Below are 12,922 nucleotides of genomic sequence, written 5' to 3'. Positions count from 1 at the left end.
TTTATAGACTATATTAAAATAATACATTACATAAAATATAAAGTATATAGAAAAATACCAATATACAATTTATGAAATTTATAATAATTTATATACTATATAAAATATATAATAATAATAATAAAATATTGAATATTTTCAATATTTAACAATGTTAGTTTTAGCTCTCCCTGCACGCAGGGCCATTCCTCTCCTGGAGGAATATGAAATAACATAACTCATACATATATAGAATCTCTTTCTGCATTATTCCATGGATGATTTATCTCTGCACCATTCCATAACTGAATGAGGACACAGTAACACACTCCCGGGGGCTGCGTGCCCCAGCTGCACCTGCCCTGCAGCACGCAGCCCCAGCGGCACCTGCCCTGCAGCACGCGGCCCCAGCGGCACCTGCCCTGCAGCACGCGGCCCCAGCGGCACCTGCCCTGCAGCACGCAGCCCCAGCTGCACCTGCCCTGCAGCACGCAGCCCCAGCGGCACCTGCCCTGCAGCACGCAGCCCCAGCGGCACCTGCCCTGCAGCACGCAGCCCCAGCGGCACCCGCCCTGCAGCACGCAGCCCCAGCTGCACCTGCCCTGCAGCACGCAGCCCCAGCGGCACCTGCCCTGCAGCATGCAGCCCCAGCTGCACCCGCCCTGCAGCACGCGGCCCCAGCTGCACCCTGCCCTGCAGCACGCAGCCCCAGCGGCACCTGCCCTGCAGCACGCGGCCCCAGCTGCACCTGCCCTGCAGCACACGCAGCCCCAGCTGCACCTGCCCTGCAGCACGCAGCCCCAGCTGCACCCGCCCTGCAGCACGCGGCCCCAGCTGCACCCTGCCCTGCAGCACGCAGCCCCAGCGGCACCTGCCCTGCAGCATGCAGCCCCAGCTGCACCCTGCCCTGCAGCACGCAGCCCCAGCTGCACCTGCCCTGCAGCACGCGGCCCCAGCGGCACCTGCCCTGCAGCACGCGGCCCCAGCTGCACCTGCCCTGCAGCACGCGGCCCCAGCTGCACCTGCCCTGCAGCACGCAGCCCCAGCTGCACCTGCCCTGCAGCACGCAGCCCCAGCGGCACCTGCCCTGCAGCACGCAGCCCCAGCGGCACCTGCCCTGCAGCACGCAGCCCCAGCTGCACCTGCCCTGCAGCACGCAGCCCCAGCGGCACCTGCCCTGCAGCACGCAGCCCCAGCGGCACCTGCCCTGCAGCACGCGGCCCCAGCTGCACCTGCCCTGCAGCACGCAGCCCCAGCGGCACCTGCCCTGCAGCACGCGGCCCCAGCTGCACCTGCCCTGCAGCACGCAGCCCCAGCTGCACCTGCCCTGCAGCACGCAGCCCCAGCTGCACCTGCCCTGCAGCACGCAGCCCCAGCTGCACCTGCCCTGCAGCACGCAGCCCCAGCGGCACCTGCCCTGCAGCACGCAGCCCCAGCGGCACCTGCCCTGCAGCACGCAGCCCCAGCGGCACCTGCCCTGCAGCACGCAGCCCCAGCGGCACCTGCCCTGCAGCACGCAGCCCCAGCTGCACCTGCCCTGCAGCACGCAGCCCCAGCGGCACCTGCCCTGCAGCACGCGGCCCCAGCTGCACCTGCCCTGCAGCACGCGGCCCCAGCGGCACCTGCCCTGCAGCACGCAGCCCCAGCGGCACCGGCGCTCACCAGAAGGTTTCCAGCAGGATGCAGAGCTCCTGCGCCCGGCCCAGGGCGAACACCGGGATCAGCACCTGCAACACAGCAGTGCAGCGATGCAGCAATGCAGGGAATGCAGGGAATGCGGGGAATGCAGGGAATCAGGGAATGAAGGGAATCAGGGAATGCAGGAATTCAGGAATTCAGGGAATCAGGGAATGCAGGGAATCAGGGAATGCAGGGATTCAGGAATTCAGGAATTCAGGGAATCAGGGAATGCAGGGAATCAGGGAATGCAGGGAATTCAGGGAATGCAGGGAATGCAGGGAATCAGGGAATGCAGGGAATTCAGGAATTCAGGGATTCAGGGAATGCAGGGAATCAGGTAATGCAGGGAAATTCGGGAAATTTGGGGAATTCGGGGAATTCAAGGAATGCAGGGAATTCAGGGAATGCAGGAATGCAGGGAATTCAGGAATTCAGGGAATGCAGGGAATCAGGGAATGCAGGGAAATTCGGGAAATTCGGGGAATTCAAGGAATGCAGGGAATTCAGGGAATTCAGGGAATGCGGGAATGCAGGGAATGCAGGGAATGCAGGGATTCAGGGAATGCAGGGAATTCGGGAAATTCAGGGAATTCAAGGAATGCAGGGAATGCAGGGAATTCAGGAATTCAGGTAACGAAGGGAATCAGGGAATGCAGGGAATTCAGGGAATGCAGGGAATGCATTATTTATTATTAATAACAATTCTTATATATTCATTATCTATTATTTATTATTAATAATAATTCTTATATATTCATTATTTATTATTTATTATCAATAGTAATTCTTATATATTCATTATTATTCAGTAATAATGATTCTTATATATTAATTCTTGATTATTTATTATTAATAATAATCCTTATACATTAACGATTTACTTTTATCAATTAATACTGTAATTTTTTATTATTTTTATTATTTTTTTATCTATTTTTATTGACTATTCATGATGATTTACCTTCCCTCCCCTCTCCACGGTCTCGTGCACCTTCTTGAGGAAATCCCTCTCGCGGCAGCGCTTGGAGTCGCGGATGGTGGTGGCGTAGGTGGATTCTGTGATCAGCAGGTCAGGGCGGCACTTGTCCACCCAGGCAGCCCTGGGCATGGAGAACACACCCAAAATCACTGCTGGAACCTGAAAATCTCCGAGGTGGATTGGGGAATGGCACAGGAAACGGGAGTAAAACAGGCTTGGGGGGCTCTAAGGTAGCATAATTTGAATTAATTTGAATTCTCATGATCAGCAGGTCAGGGCGGCACTTGTCCACCCAGGCAGCCCTGGCACAGGGAACACACCCAAAATCACAGCTGGAACCTGAAAATCTCCAAGGTGGATTCAGGAATGGCACAGGAAACGGGAGCAAAGCGGGCTTTGGGGGCTCTAAGGTAGCATAATTTGAATTAATTTGAATTATCACGATCAGCAGGTCAGGGCGGCACTTGTCCACCCAGGCAGCCCTGGCCATGGAGAACACACCCAAAATCCCTGCTGGAATCTGAAAATCTCCAAGCTGGATTGAGGAATGGCACAGGAAATGGGAGTAAAGTGGGCTTTGGGGGCTCTAAGGTAATTAATTTGAATTAATTCAGTGATTAATTTGAGTTATCATGATCAGCAGGTCAGGGCGGCACTTGGCCACCCAGGCAGCCCTGGCATGGAGAACACACCCAAAATCCCTGCTGGAAATGGTCTGTGGTGTTTGAAATCTGAATATCTCCAAGGTGGAGTGAGGAATGGCACAGGAAATGGGAGTAAAGCGGGCTTGGGGGGCTCTAAGGTAGCATAATTTGAATTAATTTGAATGATCATGATCAGCAGGTCAGGGCGGTACTTGTCCACCCAGGCAGCCCTGGCACAGGGAACACACCCAAAATCACAGCTGGAACCTGAAAATCTCCAAGGTGGATTGGGGAATGGCACAGGAAATGGGAGTAAAGTGGGCTTTAGGGGCTCTAAGGTAATTAATTTGAATTATTGCTGATCAGCAGGTCAGGGCGGCACTTGTCCACCCAGGCAGCCCTGGCATGGAGAACACACCCAAAATCACTGCTGGAAATGGTCTGTGGTGTTTAAAACCTGAAAATCTCCAAGGAGGATTCAGGAACGGCACAGGAAATGGGAGTAAAGTGGGCTTGGGGGGCTCTAAGGTAATTAATTTGAATTAATTTGAATGATCATGATCAGCAGGTCAGGGCGGCACTTGGCCACCCAGGCAGCCCTGGGCATGGAGAACACACCCAAAATCCCAGCTGGAAATGGTCTGTGGTGGTTGAAATCTGAATATCTCCAAGGTGGAGTGAGGAATGGCACAGGAAATGGGAGTAAAACAGGCTTGGGGGGCTCTAAGGTAGCATAATTTGAATTAATTTGAATGATCATGATCAGCAGGTCAGGGCGGCACTTGGCCACCCAGGCAGCCCTGGCACAGGGAACACACCCAAAATCACAGCTGGAATCTGAAAATCTCCAAGCTGGATTGAGGAATGGCACAGGAAATGGGAGTAAAGTGGGCTTTGGGGGCTCTAAGGTAATTAATTTGAATTAATTCAGTGATTAATTTGAGTTATCACGATCAGCAGGTCAGGGCGGCACTTGTCCACCCAGGCAGCCCTGGCATGGAGAACACACCCAAAATCACAGCTGGAAATGGTCTGTGGTGGTTGAAATCTGAAAATCTCCAAGCTGGATTCAGGAATGGCACAGGAAACGGGAGTAAAGCGGGCTTGGGGGGCTCTAAGGTAATTAATTTGAATTCTCATGATCAGCAGGTCAGGGCGGCACTTGTCCACCCAGGCAGCCCTGAGCATGGAGAACACACCCAAAATCACTGCTGGAAATGGTCTGTGGTGGTTGAAATCTGAAAATCTCCAAGCTGAATTGAGGAATGGCACAGGAAATGGGAGTAAAGCGGGCTTTGGGGCTCTGTGGTAGCTGAATTTGAATGAATCCAGCTCAAAATTGAAATTCAGCTTTTACTCACCCCAAGTGCCTGTCTGGTGTCATGTTATAATCACCCTGAGGAGAGAAGAAAAACCCAGAGATATTTTTGAGGCTCAAATATATAATATAATGGAATATAAATAATATAAATATGTAACAATATATAACTATAATATCTATAACATATTATAGATAAAGTATATAAATATTTGGTATATCAATAATATAAATGTATAATAAATAATATAAATACACGGTATGTCAGTAATATGAATACATAATAATATGTGCATATAATAGGTATAATATGTAAATATATTTTATAAATAATATCAATATATATTAATATAAGTATGAAAATTATATATAAATAATAGAAATAATATAAATATCTGTTATACTAATATATACCCATGTTATAATAGATAAATAGAAATATAAATATGAAATATGAAATATATATAATATAAATATCCAGTATATAACTAATATAAATATATAATATAAAGACTATATATATAATATGTATTATATAGATATCTGGTATAGAAATAATATAAATATATAAGAATGTATATATATAATATATATTATATTTATAATATATTTGTAAATGTAATATAGAAATGTCTAGTATATGAATAATATAAATATATAATTACATATATATTAAAATTATATATATAATTACACACATACATAATTATGTATATATATATATAAAATTACATATATATATATATATAAAATATAATTATTTGGGAATATTTAGAACTAAAAAAGGGAATATTTTATCCATATTATGATAAATCTCTCTCCCTGTGGGCATACTCACAGTGTAGAGCACGGACTCACAGCCAACCTTGATCTGGAACATGGCAGCTCCCAGCACGTGGCCGGCGTAGTAAGCCTTGATCTCCAGCTCCTCATCCACCTGCCAACAGCACAGCCCCCAGCAAAGCCAATATCTCAGTTAGATATAAAATATAAACAGCACAGCCCTCAGCAATGCCAATATCTCAGTTAGATATAAAATGTAAACAGCAAAACTCTTCAGCAATGCCAGCATTTCAACACATATATATATATATTCAACTTATATATATATATATATATATAAATATAGACAGCAAAACTCTTCAGGAATGCCAGCATTTCAATTATATATAAAAATATAAACAGTAAAACTCTTCAGGCATGCCAATATTTCAATTATATATAAAATATAGACAGCAAAACTCTTCAGGAATGCCAATATTTCAACTCCGTTTGAAAATATCTGGAATATCTGTAAATCCAGATACCGCTGGATTTACTCTAAAGGAGGAAGGAGGAAACCTAAACTGCCTAATAGCTACATTTCTAATTTAACCCCTTGATTCATTAGCTACGCTTCTAACTTAACCACTTGATTTTTAATTTAACCCCTTAATTAATCACCTACATTTCCAACTTAACCCCTTGATTCATTAGCTACATTCCTAACTTAACCCCTTGATTCATTAGCTACATTCCTAACTTAGCCCCTTGATTAATTAGCTTATATTCCTAACTTAACCCCTTGATTCATCAGCTACATTTCCAACTTAACCCACTGATTCATTAGCTACGCTCCTAACTTAACCACTTGATTTTTAATTTAACCCCTTGATTAATCACCCACATCTCCAACTCAACCCCTTGATTCATTAGGGACATTGCTAATTGCACCCCTTGATTCCCAAGGCCCTCACCTGCACGGTCTGGTGCAGGTGCACAGCCACCACCTTCTTCATGCAGTCTTTGATCATCTGCGAGGTGAAGAAGTTGGTTTCCCCCTTCTTGTCCACGGTGATCTTCCTGTAGTCCTCCAGCAGGATGGGGCAGATGGCCTTGGTGGGGTGGGTCATGTAGATGGGGCCATCATAGCCAACCATCTCACTGAAATAGGGCAGGGCCCCGCAGTGGTCCAGGTGGAAATGGCTGAAAATATAAAAAAAAACCAAAAAAACCCACAATGGGTTGAGCTTGGGGGGCTCCCAGATGTTTTGCAGCTGTGCAGGGTGGGGGGAAAAGGAGGTAAAATGTGAGGGGTGGGCTTGGGAGGTGCTGGGACAAGGAAGGAGCCTCACCTGATGATGACACAGTCCAGGAAATCAGTCAGCCTCCCATTCTGGGTGATGTAGGAGAAGTCAGGGAAGCGCCTCTGCAGCCGTGGGGAAACAGGAGAGCCATCAGGAATGCACCAGTGATCCAAAAAACATGGAGGGAATGGGACACTGGGACACTGGGAATGTGGTGATCCCTGTCCAGGCAGTACCAGCATCACTGATCCAACAAAAAATTGAGAAAATGGGACACTGGGACACTGGGAATGTGCTGAGCCCTCTCTAGGATGCACCAGCACCACTGATCCAACAAAAAATTGAGGGAATGGGACACTGGGAATGTGCTGATCCTTCTTCAGGCAGCACCAGCACCACTGATCCAACAAAAAATTGAAGGAATGGGATATTGGGAATGTGCTGAGCCCTCTCCAGGCTGCACCAGCATCACTGATCCAATAAAAAATGGAAGGAATGGGATATTGGGAATGTGCTGATCCTTCTTCAGCCAGCACCAGCATCAGTGATCCACAAAAAAACATGGATGGAAGGACCTGGAATGTGGTGATCCTTCTCCAGGCAATACCAGCATCACTGATCCAACAAAAAATTGAGGGAATGGGATATTGGGAATGTGCTGAGCCCTTTCCAACAACACCAGCATCACTGATCTAAGAAAAAAATGGAGGGAATGGGACACTGGGAATGTGCTGAGCCCTCTCCAGGCAGCACCAGCAAATTTTGTGTGCAGGGAGAAGCAGAAAAGAGGGCACAAACACAAACTGAGCCTTTCACAAATAAGTTATTTTATCTCCCAAGTGCAAGAGGTGCTGAACACACCCTGGCCCTGAGGCACAAAGCCCCAGAAGCTTTCCTGTCACAGCACAGCTGCTGCCTGAACTAAATCCTGCAGAATATCTGTGCCATTGCTCCTTTCCTGCTGGGGCAGGGAAGCCAAAATCAGGAGTTTCCTTCTCTCCCCCTGGAGCAGCAGAAATGTGGTGAGGATCCCACATGGAATGAGCTGCCCCAAAGCTAAGGACAGGATTCCAGCAAACCCAGAGAGTCCAAACCCACCTGGAATGGAGCATTTGCAGCTGCATTAATAAATTTTCCCCAATTCCACCAGCCAGGGAAAGGAGGGGCTGACGTTTCATGGAACACTCGAGGGGAAGGGAGATTTTGGAAGGGGAAGGAGCAGCTCTGGCACTGCCCAGCCCCAGCAGGGGATGATGAGGATGATGGAGGAGGGCAGAAGTGCAGCAGGGACAGGCCAGTGTCCCCCTGGCCCAGGGGACACTCACGTCGTCGTTGTAGCCCATGTGCATGCCACAGTCCAGCATCACGTTCTTGCCAGCGATGGACACCAGGATGCAGCTCCTGCCCACGTCCTGCCCCGCACCTGGGCACCAGCAAAGCAGCAGGAAAATATCATGAAAGAGCAGGAAAATACCGGGGAAATATCAGCAAAACACCACCAGCAATATAGCAGGAAAACTCCAGCGAAACATGAATAAAACACCAGCAAAACACAAGAAAACGCCAAGAAAACCCCAGGAAAACCCCAGGAAAACATCACAAAATATCAGTAAAACATTGGTGCAACACCAATAAAACACCACCAGCAAAATACCAAGAAAACCCCAAGAAAACACCAGGAAAACATCACAAAATATCAGTAAAACATTGGTGCAACACAAATAAAACACCACCAGCAAAATACCAATAAAACCCCAAGAAAACGCCAAGAAAACACCAGGAAAACATCACAAAACACCAGCAAAATACCAGTAAAACACCAGCAAAACATCAAAAAAACAGCACCACCAAAATACCAAGAAAACCCCAAGAAAACTCCAGGAAAACACCAGGAAAGTATCAGCAAAATACCACAAAATACCAGCAGAACACCAGTAAAACACCAGCAAAAACCCAGCAAAACACTCATAAAACATCACCAGCAAAATACCAGCAAAACATCAATAAAACACCAGCAAAATACCAGCAAAATATCAGTAAAACATTAGCAAAATACAAGCAAAACATCAATAAAAACCAGTAAGGCACTGGAAAAACTCCTCTGGGGAAAGCTGCAATTCTTTCAAAAAGAAAAGCAGGTAAAGGTTTGCACAAACTTCCTGCAATTCCATCTTCAAGGAAGAGAGAAGAATCCTTTATCTGGCAAGGATCTCCTTTTCCAGCTGCTCTGCCCTCGTTAAGCTCATTAATTTAAACCCACACCAAGGCTGAAAATTATCCATGAGGATAAAGCAGATCTGCTGCTCAGCACATCCTCTGCCCTCTCACTACAAAACCCATTAAAAGAAGATTAAACAAGGAAAAATTAGAAATATTTTCTTCCTGTGGCTCTTCAGCACTGCAGTGAATTAATGCTCCACAATACCACAGTACCTTTACAAGAATAACTTCATTAATCCTGATTAATTAATCCAAACAGTTATAACCGTCACTGGAACAGCCAAGGGAAGGCAGAGAGGAATCACATCAGGGGTTCCAAACGTGACCATGAATTCCAAACCCCGCAGGGTTTTCTGTGTTTGCATTTCAGGGCGATTTCAGGCCGGACTTACCCAAGGGGGTGACTTTGATCTCCGGCATTTTCACCCCGCTCCGGGTCCCAAACCCGCACAGAAAATTACTCCAGGAGCAGAGGCGCGGGGGGCACAACAGGAGAGGATCGCGCTGGTTTCACAGGCGACATTTCAATTGTTTTTCCAGGATCCGGGCGAAGACTCGAGCGGAGCCCAAACTTTTTCCTGAGGAGAGACGCAAAACACGCGTGAGGTGATCCACAACCGGTGGGAAAGCGGCCCCGTGTGGCTGCGATATCCACCGCCACTTCGGGGAGCCGGGAAAACACGTGTAGAAACACAGAAAAACAGACAACAAAAGCGCCAAATCACAAAAAAGAAAATTAAAAACCTACACAAAACCCCGCAAACTCACCCAGGCCCGGCCGCAGCCCCGGCGCCTCCTCCGCGCCTGCGCCGCCCCGCGCGGATTGGCCGAGCCGCAATGACGCACGCGAAGCGGATTGGCCCGCGGGGCGCGGCGGGTGACGGACGCGGCGCTGATTGGCCGAGCGGGCTGTGCGGGATGCGGAAGGAGGAGGAAGAAGAAGGGGAGGCGGCGCCGCGGAGCCATGGCGGCGGCCGCGGGCCCGTTCAGCCTGAGGGAGGTTCTGGACGCCTTCCGGAGGTGCGTGACGGAGCAGCGGGAGGTGCTGCTGGAGCCCTACCTGAGCGGCTGGCGGGGCCTCATCCGGTGAGTGCCCGGGAGCGAGCGGGGGGGCTGTGGGCAGAAGGATGCAGTGACCGGGCAGGGAGGGATGGCTTCACACTGAAGTGGTTTTGCGGTTCTCTTCTCCCCCCTCAGATGCTTTTTATCTTTTCAGCCCTCAGAGAGTTTTTGGTTTCTCTTTTCATCCCACAGATGCTTTTGTCTTCTCTTTTCACCCCTCAGGTGATTTTGGGGTTATTTTTTCACCCCTCAGGTGTTTTTTTCGCGGGGGTTCGGCAGGGCTGTCTTTCCCCCCTCAGGTGTATTTTTGGCGGGCTTCCAGCCGGGCTGTCTTTTCCCCCTCAGGCGGTTTTTTTTTGTTCTCTTGTCACCCCTCAGAGAGGTTTTACCTTCTCTTTTCCCCCCTCGGATGCTTTTTGTCATCTCTTTTCACCCCTGAGGTGGTTTTAGGTTCATTTTTCCACCCTCCAGGTAGTTTTTCCGCTCCTCTTCCCACCCCTAACCCACCACCCCCCGTCTCCCCTCAGCTTCCTGCAGAGCCTGGGCGCCGTCTTCTCCTTCATCTCCAAGGACGCCGTGGCCAAGGTGGCTCTGCTGGAGGGTCACCGGCAGCAGCACGGCTTCGTGTCGCTGCAGTCGCTGGTGCAGCACGACTCCGGCCGGTTTTATAGCGGGGGTTCGGCAGGGCTCCCTTTTCCCCCCTCAGGCGTTTTTTTGGCTTCTCTTTTCACCCCTCAGGTGGTTTTTTGCCTTCTCTTTTCACCCCTCAGGTGGTTTTTTGCCTTCTCTTTTCACCCCTCAGGTGTATTTTTAGCGGGCTTCCAGCCAGGCTGTCTTTTCCCCCCTCAGGTGGTTTTCTGGCTTCTCCCTTCACCCCTCAGATGCTTTTTGCCTTCTCTTCTCAGCCCTCAGAGAGTTCTTGCCTTCTCTTTTCACCCCTCAGGTGATTTTGGGGTTATTTTTTCACCCCTCAGGTGTTTTTTTTCCAGGGGGTTCGGTAGGGCTGTCTTTCCCCCCTCAGGTGTATTTTTGGCGGGCTTCCAGCCGGGCTGTCTTTTCCCCCTCAGGCGTTTTTTTTGGGTTCTCTTGTCACCCCTCTGAGAGGTTTTACCTTCTCTTTTCCCCCCTCAGATGCTTTTTCTCATCTCTTTTCACCCCTGAAGTGGCTTTAGTTTCGTTTTTCCGCCCTCCAGCTATTTTTTCCGCTCCTCTTCCCACCCCTAACCCACCACCCCCCGTCTCCCCTCAGCTTCCTGCAGAGCCTGGGCGCCGTCTTCTCCTTCATCTCCAAGGACGCCGTGGCCAAGGTGGCTCTGCTGGAGGGTCACCGGCAGCAGCACGGCTTCGTGTCGCTGCAGTCGCTGGTGCAGCACGAGCTGGCGGCGGGGCCGGCGGCGCTGCGGGCCCGGCCCGACTCCGGCTGCCGCACGGTGCTGCGGCTGCACCGCGCCCTGCGCTGGCTGCAGCTCTTCCTCGAGGGGCTGCGCTCCGGGGAGCCGCGCACCTCCGTGCTCTGCACCGACGCCTACAACGCCTCGCTGGCCGAGCACCACCCCTGGGTGGTTCGCAAGGCGGCCACGGTGGCGTTCTGCACGCTGCCCTCCCGGGATGCCTTCCTGGAGATCATGAACGTGGGCTCGGCCGAGGAGGCTGTGGCCATGCTGGGGGAGGCCATCCCCTACATCGGCGATGTGTACGGCATCACCCAGGAGCTCTTCGCTCAGCACAAGCTGCTCGACCTGCCCTGACGGGTGGCAAAGACACTTTTGCACAACCCTCTGGTTCTCTGTCCGTGGTTATTTCCACTTTTTCTTTCCAGCCTGGAGATGGAAAGTTGGCCAAGCTAATTCCACTTTATAAACATGGACCGGTTCTTTTTTTTTTTACATCTCTCAGTTCTTCTCTTACATCTCTAAAGTTAGAAAAAAATTCCATGTTAGGTTGAGCTGCTAAGGGATTTATTTTTTTCTATTCCTAGCCTACAGCATCACCCAGGAGCTCTTTGCTCAGCACAAGCTGCTCGACCTCCCTGATGGGTGACAATGACATTTTTGCACAAGCACAACCCTCTGGTTCTCTGTGTGTGCTTATTTCCACTTTTTCTTTCCAGCCTGGAGCTGATGGCCAATTATTCCACTTTATAAACATGGAATAGGGTTTTTTTTACACTTTTTTTTTTTACATCTCTAGTGTTAGGATAAAAAATCCACATTAAAAGGTGCTGTGTAGAATTAGAAAAATAATTCCACATTAGGATGAGCTGCTATGGGATTGATTTTTTTTTTATTCCCAGCCAAGCTGGAGAAGGTTTTTCTTCTCAAGCCCAACTCCAGCAGCTTCTGTGCATTTCCAGCAATATTTGTGGCCTTGTGTGGCAGCACAAATTGGAGCTGTGGTGTCTAAACTCATTTACACACTTTGGTTTGTACAAAAATCCCACCTGGAGGATTTAATGCTGAGCAGTGCCCTGGGGAAATGCCCTTTCCCTGTCAGTTTGGGGGTGGATGGAGCAGAAAAGCATTCCTGGAGCAGGATCCCCCCAGCAGCACCTTCCCTCTGTGCCCCTTCCCTGTTAAATGAATGTTTTTTGCACTTGGGATGTGCAGAAATTTTAATTTCTGCTGCACAATCCCCTCTGTCCAGCCCAGCCTGGAGCTGTTTGCTTCTGAGTTGTGTTCTCGTGTGTTTCTTTTTTATTTTTATCAATGTGTTCAATGCCTACCAAAAGGATTTTTCTGCCTCTCTGGGGAGGGAGATCCACACTTGTACTGTAAATCACTGCTTTGGGAGGTTTCTGCCTGCTCCTGGAAGAGCCAGAGGGATTTGCTGAGCTCGGGGGAGCCCTGCAGGGTTGGTCCAGGCTTGCAGGGGTGCTGCAGGCTGATTGTCTCTCTGGAACAGTGACAAATTCAGGAAATCACTCTTACCTCATGGAGACTGGACTCACTGGACATTAAATGATGTGAAGAATGTG

General features: G+C 49.2%; 2 protein-coding genes across 5 annotated transcripts in view; one reads left to right on the top strand and one right to left on the bottom strand.

Moving 5' to 3' along the window:
- The window catches only part of INTS11 (integrator complex subunit 11), a 20,521-nt gene extending 10,773 nt beyond the window's left edge, over window positions 1–9,748 (bottom strand). For 3 of the 4 annotated variants that reach the window (XM_064396826.1, XM_064396828.1, XM_064396829.1), the window contains exons 1-9: window positions 9,635–9,735; window positions 9,279–9,464; window positions 7,992–8,089; window positions 6,715–6,788; window positions 6,337–6,565; window positions 5,439–5,537; window positions 4,644–4,678; window positions 2,621–2,759; window positions 1,642–1,706 (exon numbers count right to left, since the gene is read on the bottom strand). In XM_064396826.1, the coding sequence (XP_064252896.1) occupies window positions 1,642–1,706; window positions 2,621–2,759; window positions 4,644–4,678; window positions 5,439–5,537; window positions 6,337–6,565; window positions 6,715–6,788; window positions 7,992–8,089; window positions 9,279–9,306 (767 nt within the window). In that variant the 5' untranslated portion in view covers window positions 9,307–9,464; window positions 9,635–9,735. Of the gene's footprint in view, window positions 1–1,641; window positions 1,707–2,620; window positions 2,760–4,643; window positions 4,679–5,438; window positions 5,538–6,336; window positions 6,566–6,714; window positions 6,789–7,991; window positions 8,090–9,278; window positions 9,465–9,634 lie in introns of all 4 variants that reach the window. The other variant, XM_064396827.1, reaches the window with a different exon arrangement.
- CPTP (ceramide-1-phosphate transfer protein) lies at window positions 9,711–12,922 on the top strand. The gene is made up of 2 exons (XM_064396839.1): window positions 9,711–9,972; window positions 11,198–12,922. Exons 1-2 carry the CDS (start codon window positions 9,851–9,853, stop codon window positions 11,694–11,696), a joined length of 621 nt encoding a protein of 206 aa, XP_064252909.1. The 5' UTR covers window positions 9,711–9,850; the 3' UTR covers window positions 11,697–12,922.

This window comes from Passer domesticus, chromosome 22 (assembly GCF_036417665.1).
Source record: "Passer domesticus isolate bPasDom1 chromosome 22, bPasDom1.hap1, whole genome shotgun sequence".
NCBI lineage: Eukaryota > Metazoa > Chordata > Aves > Passeriformes > Passeridae > Passer > Passer domesticus.
The sequence above is the reverse complement of the archived record's forward strand: the minus strand, read 5'-3'. Positions and strand labels throughout refer to the sequence as shown.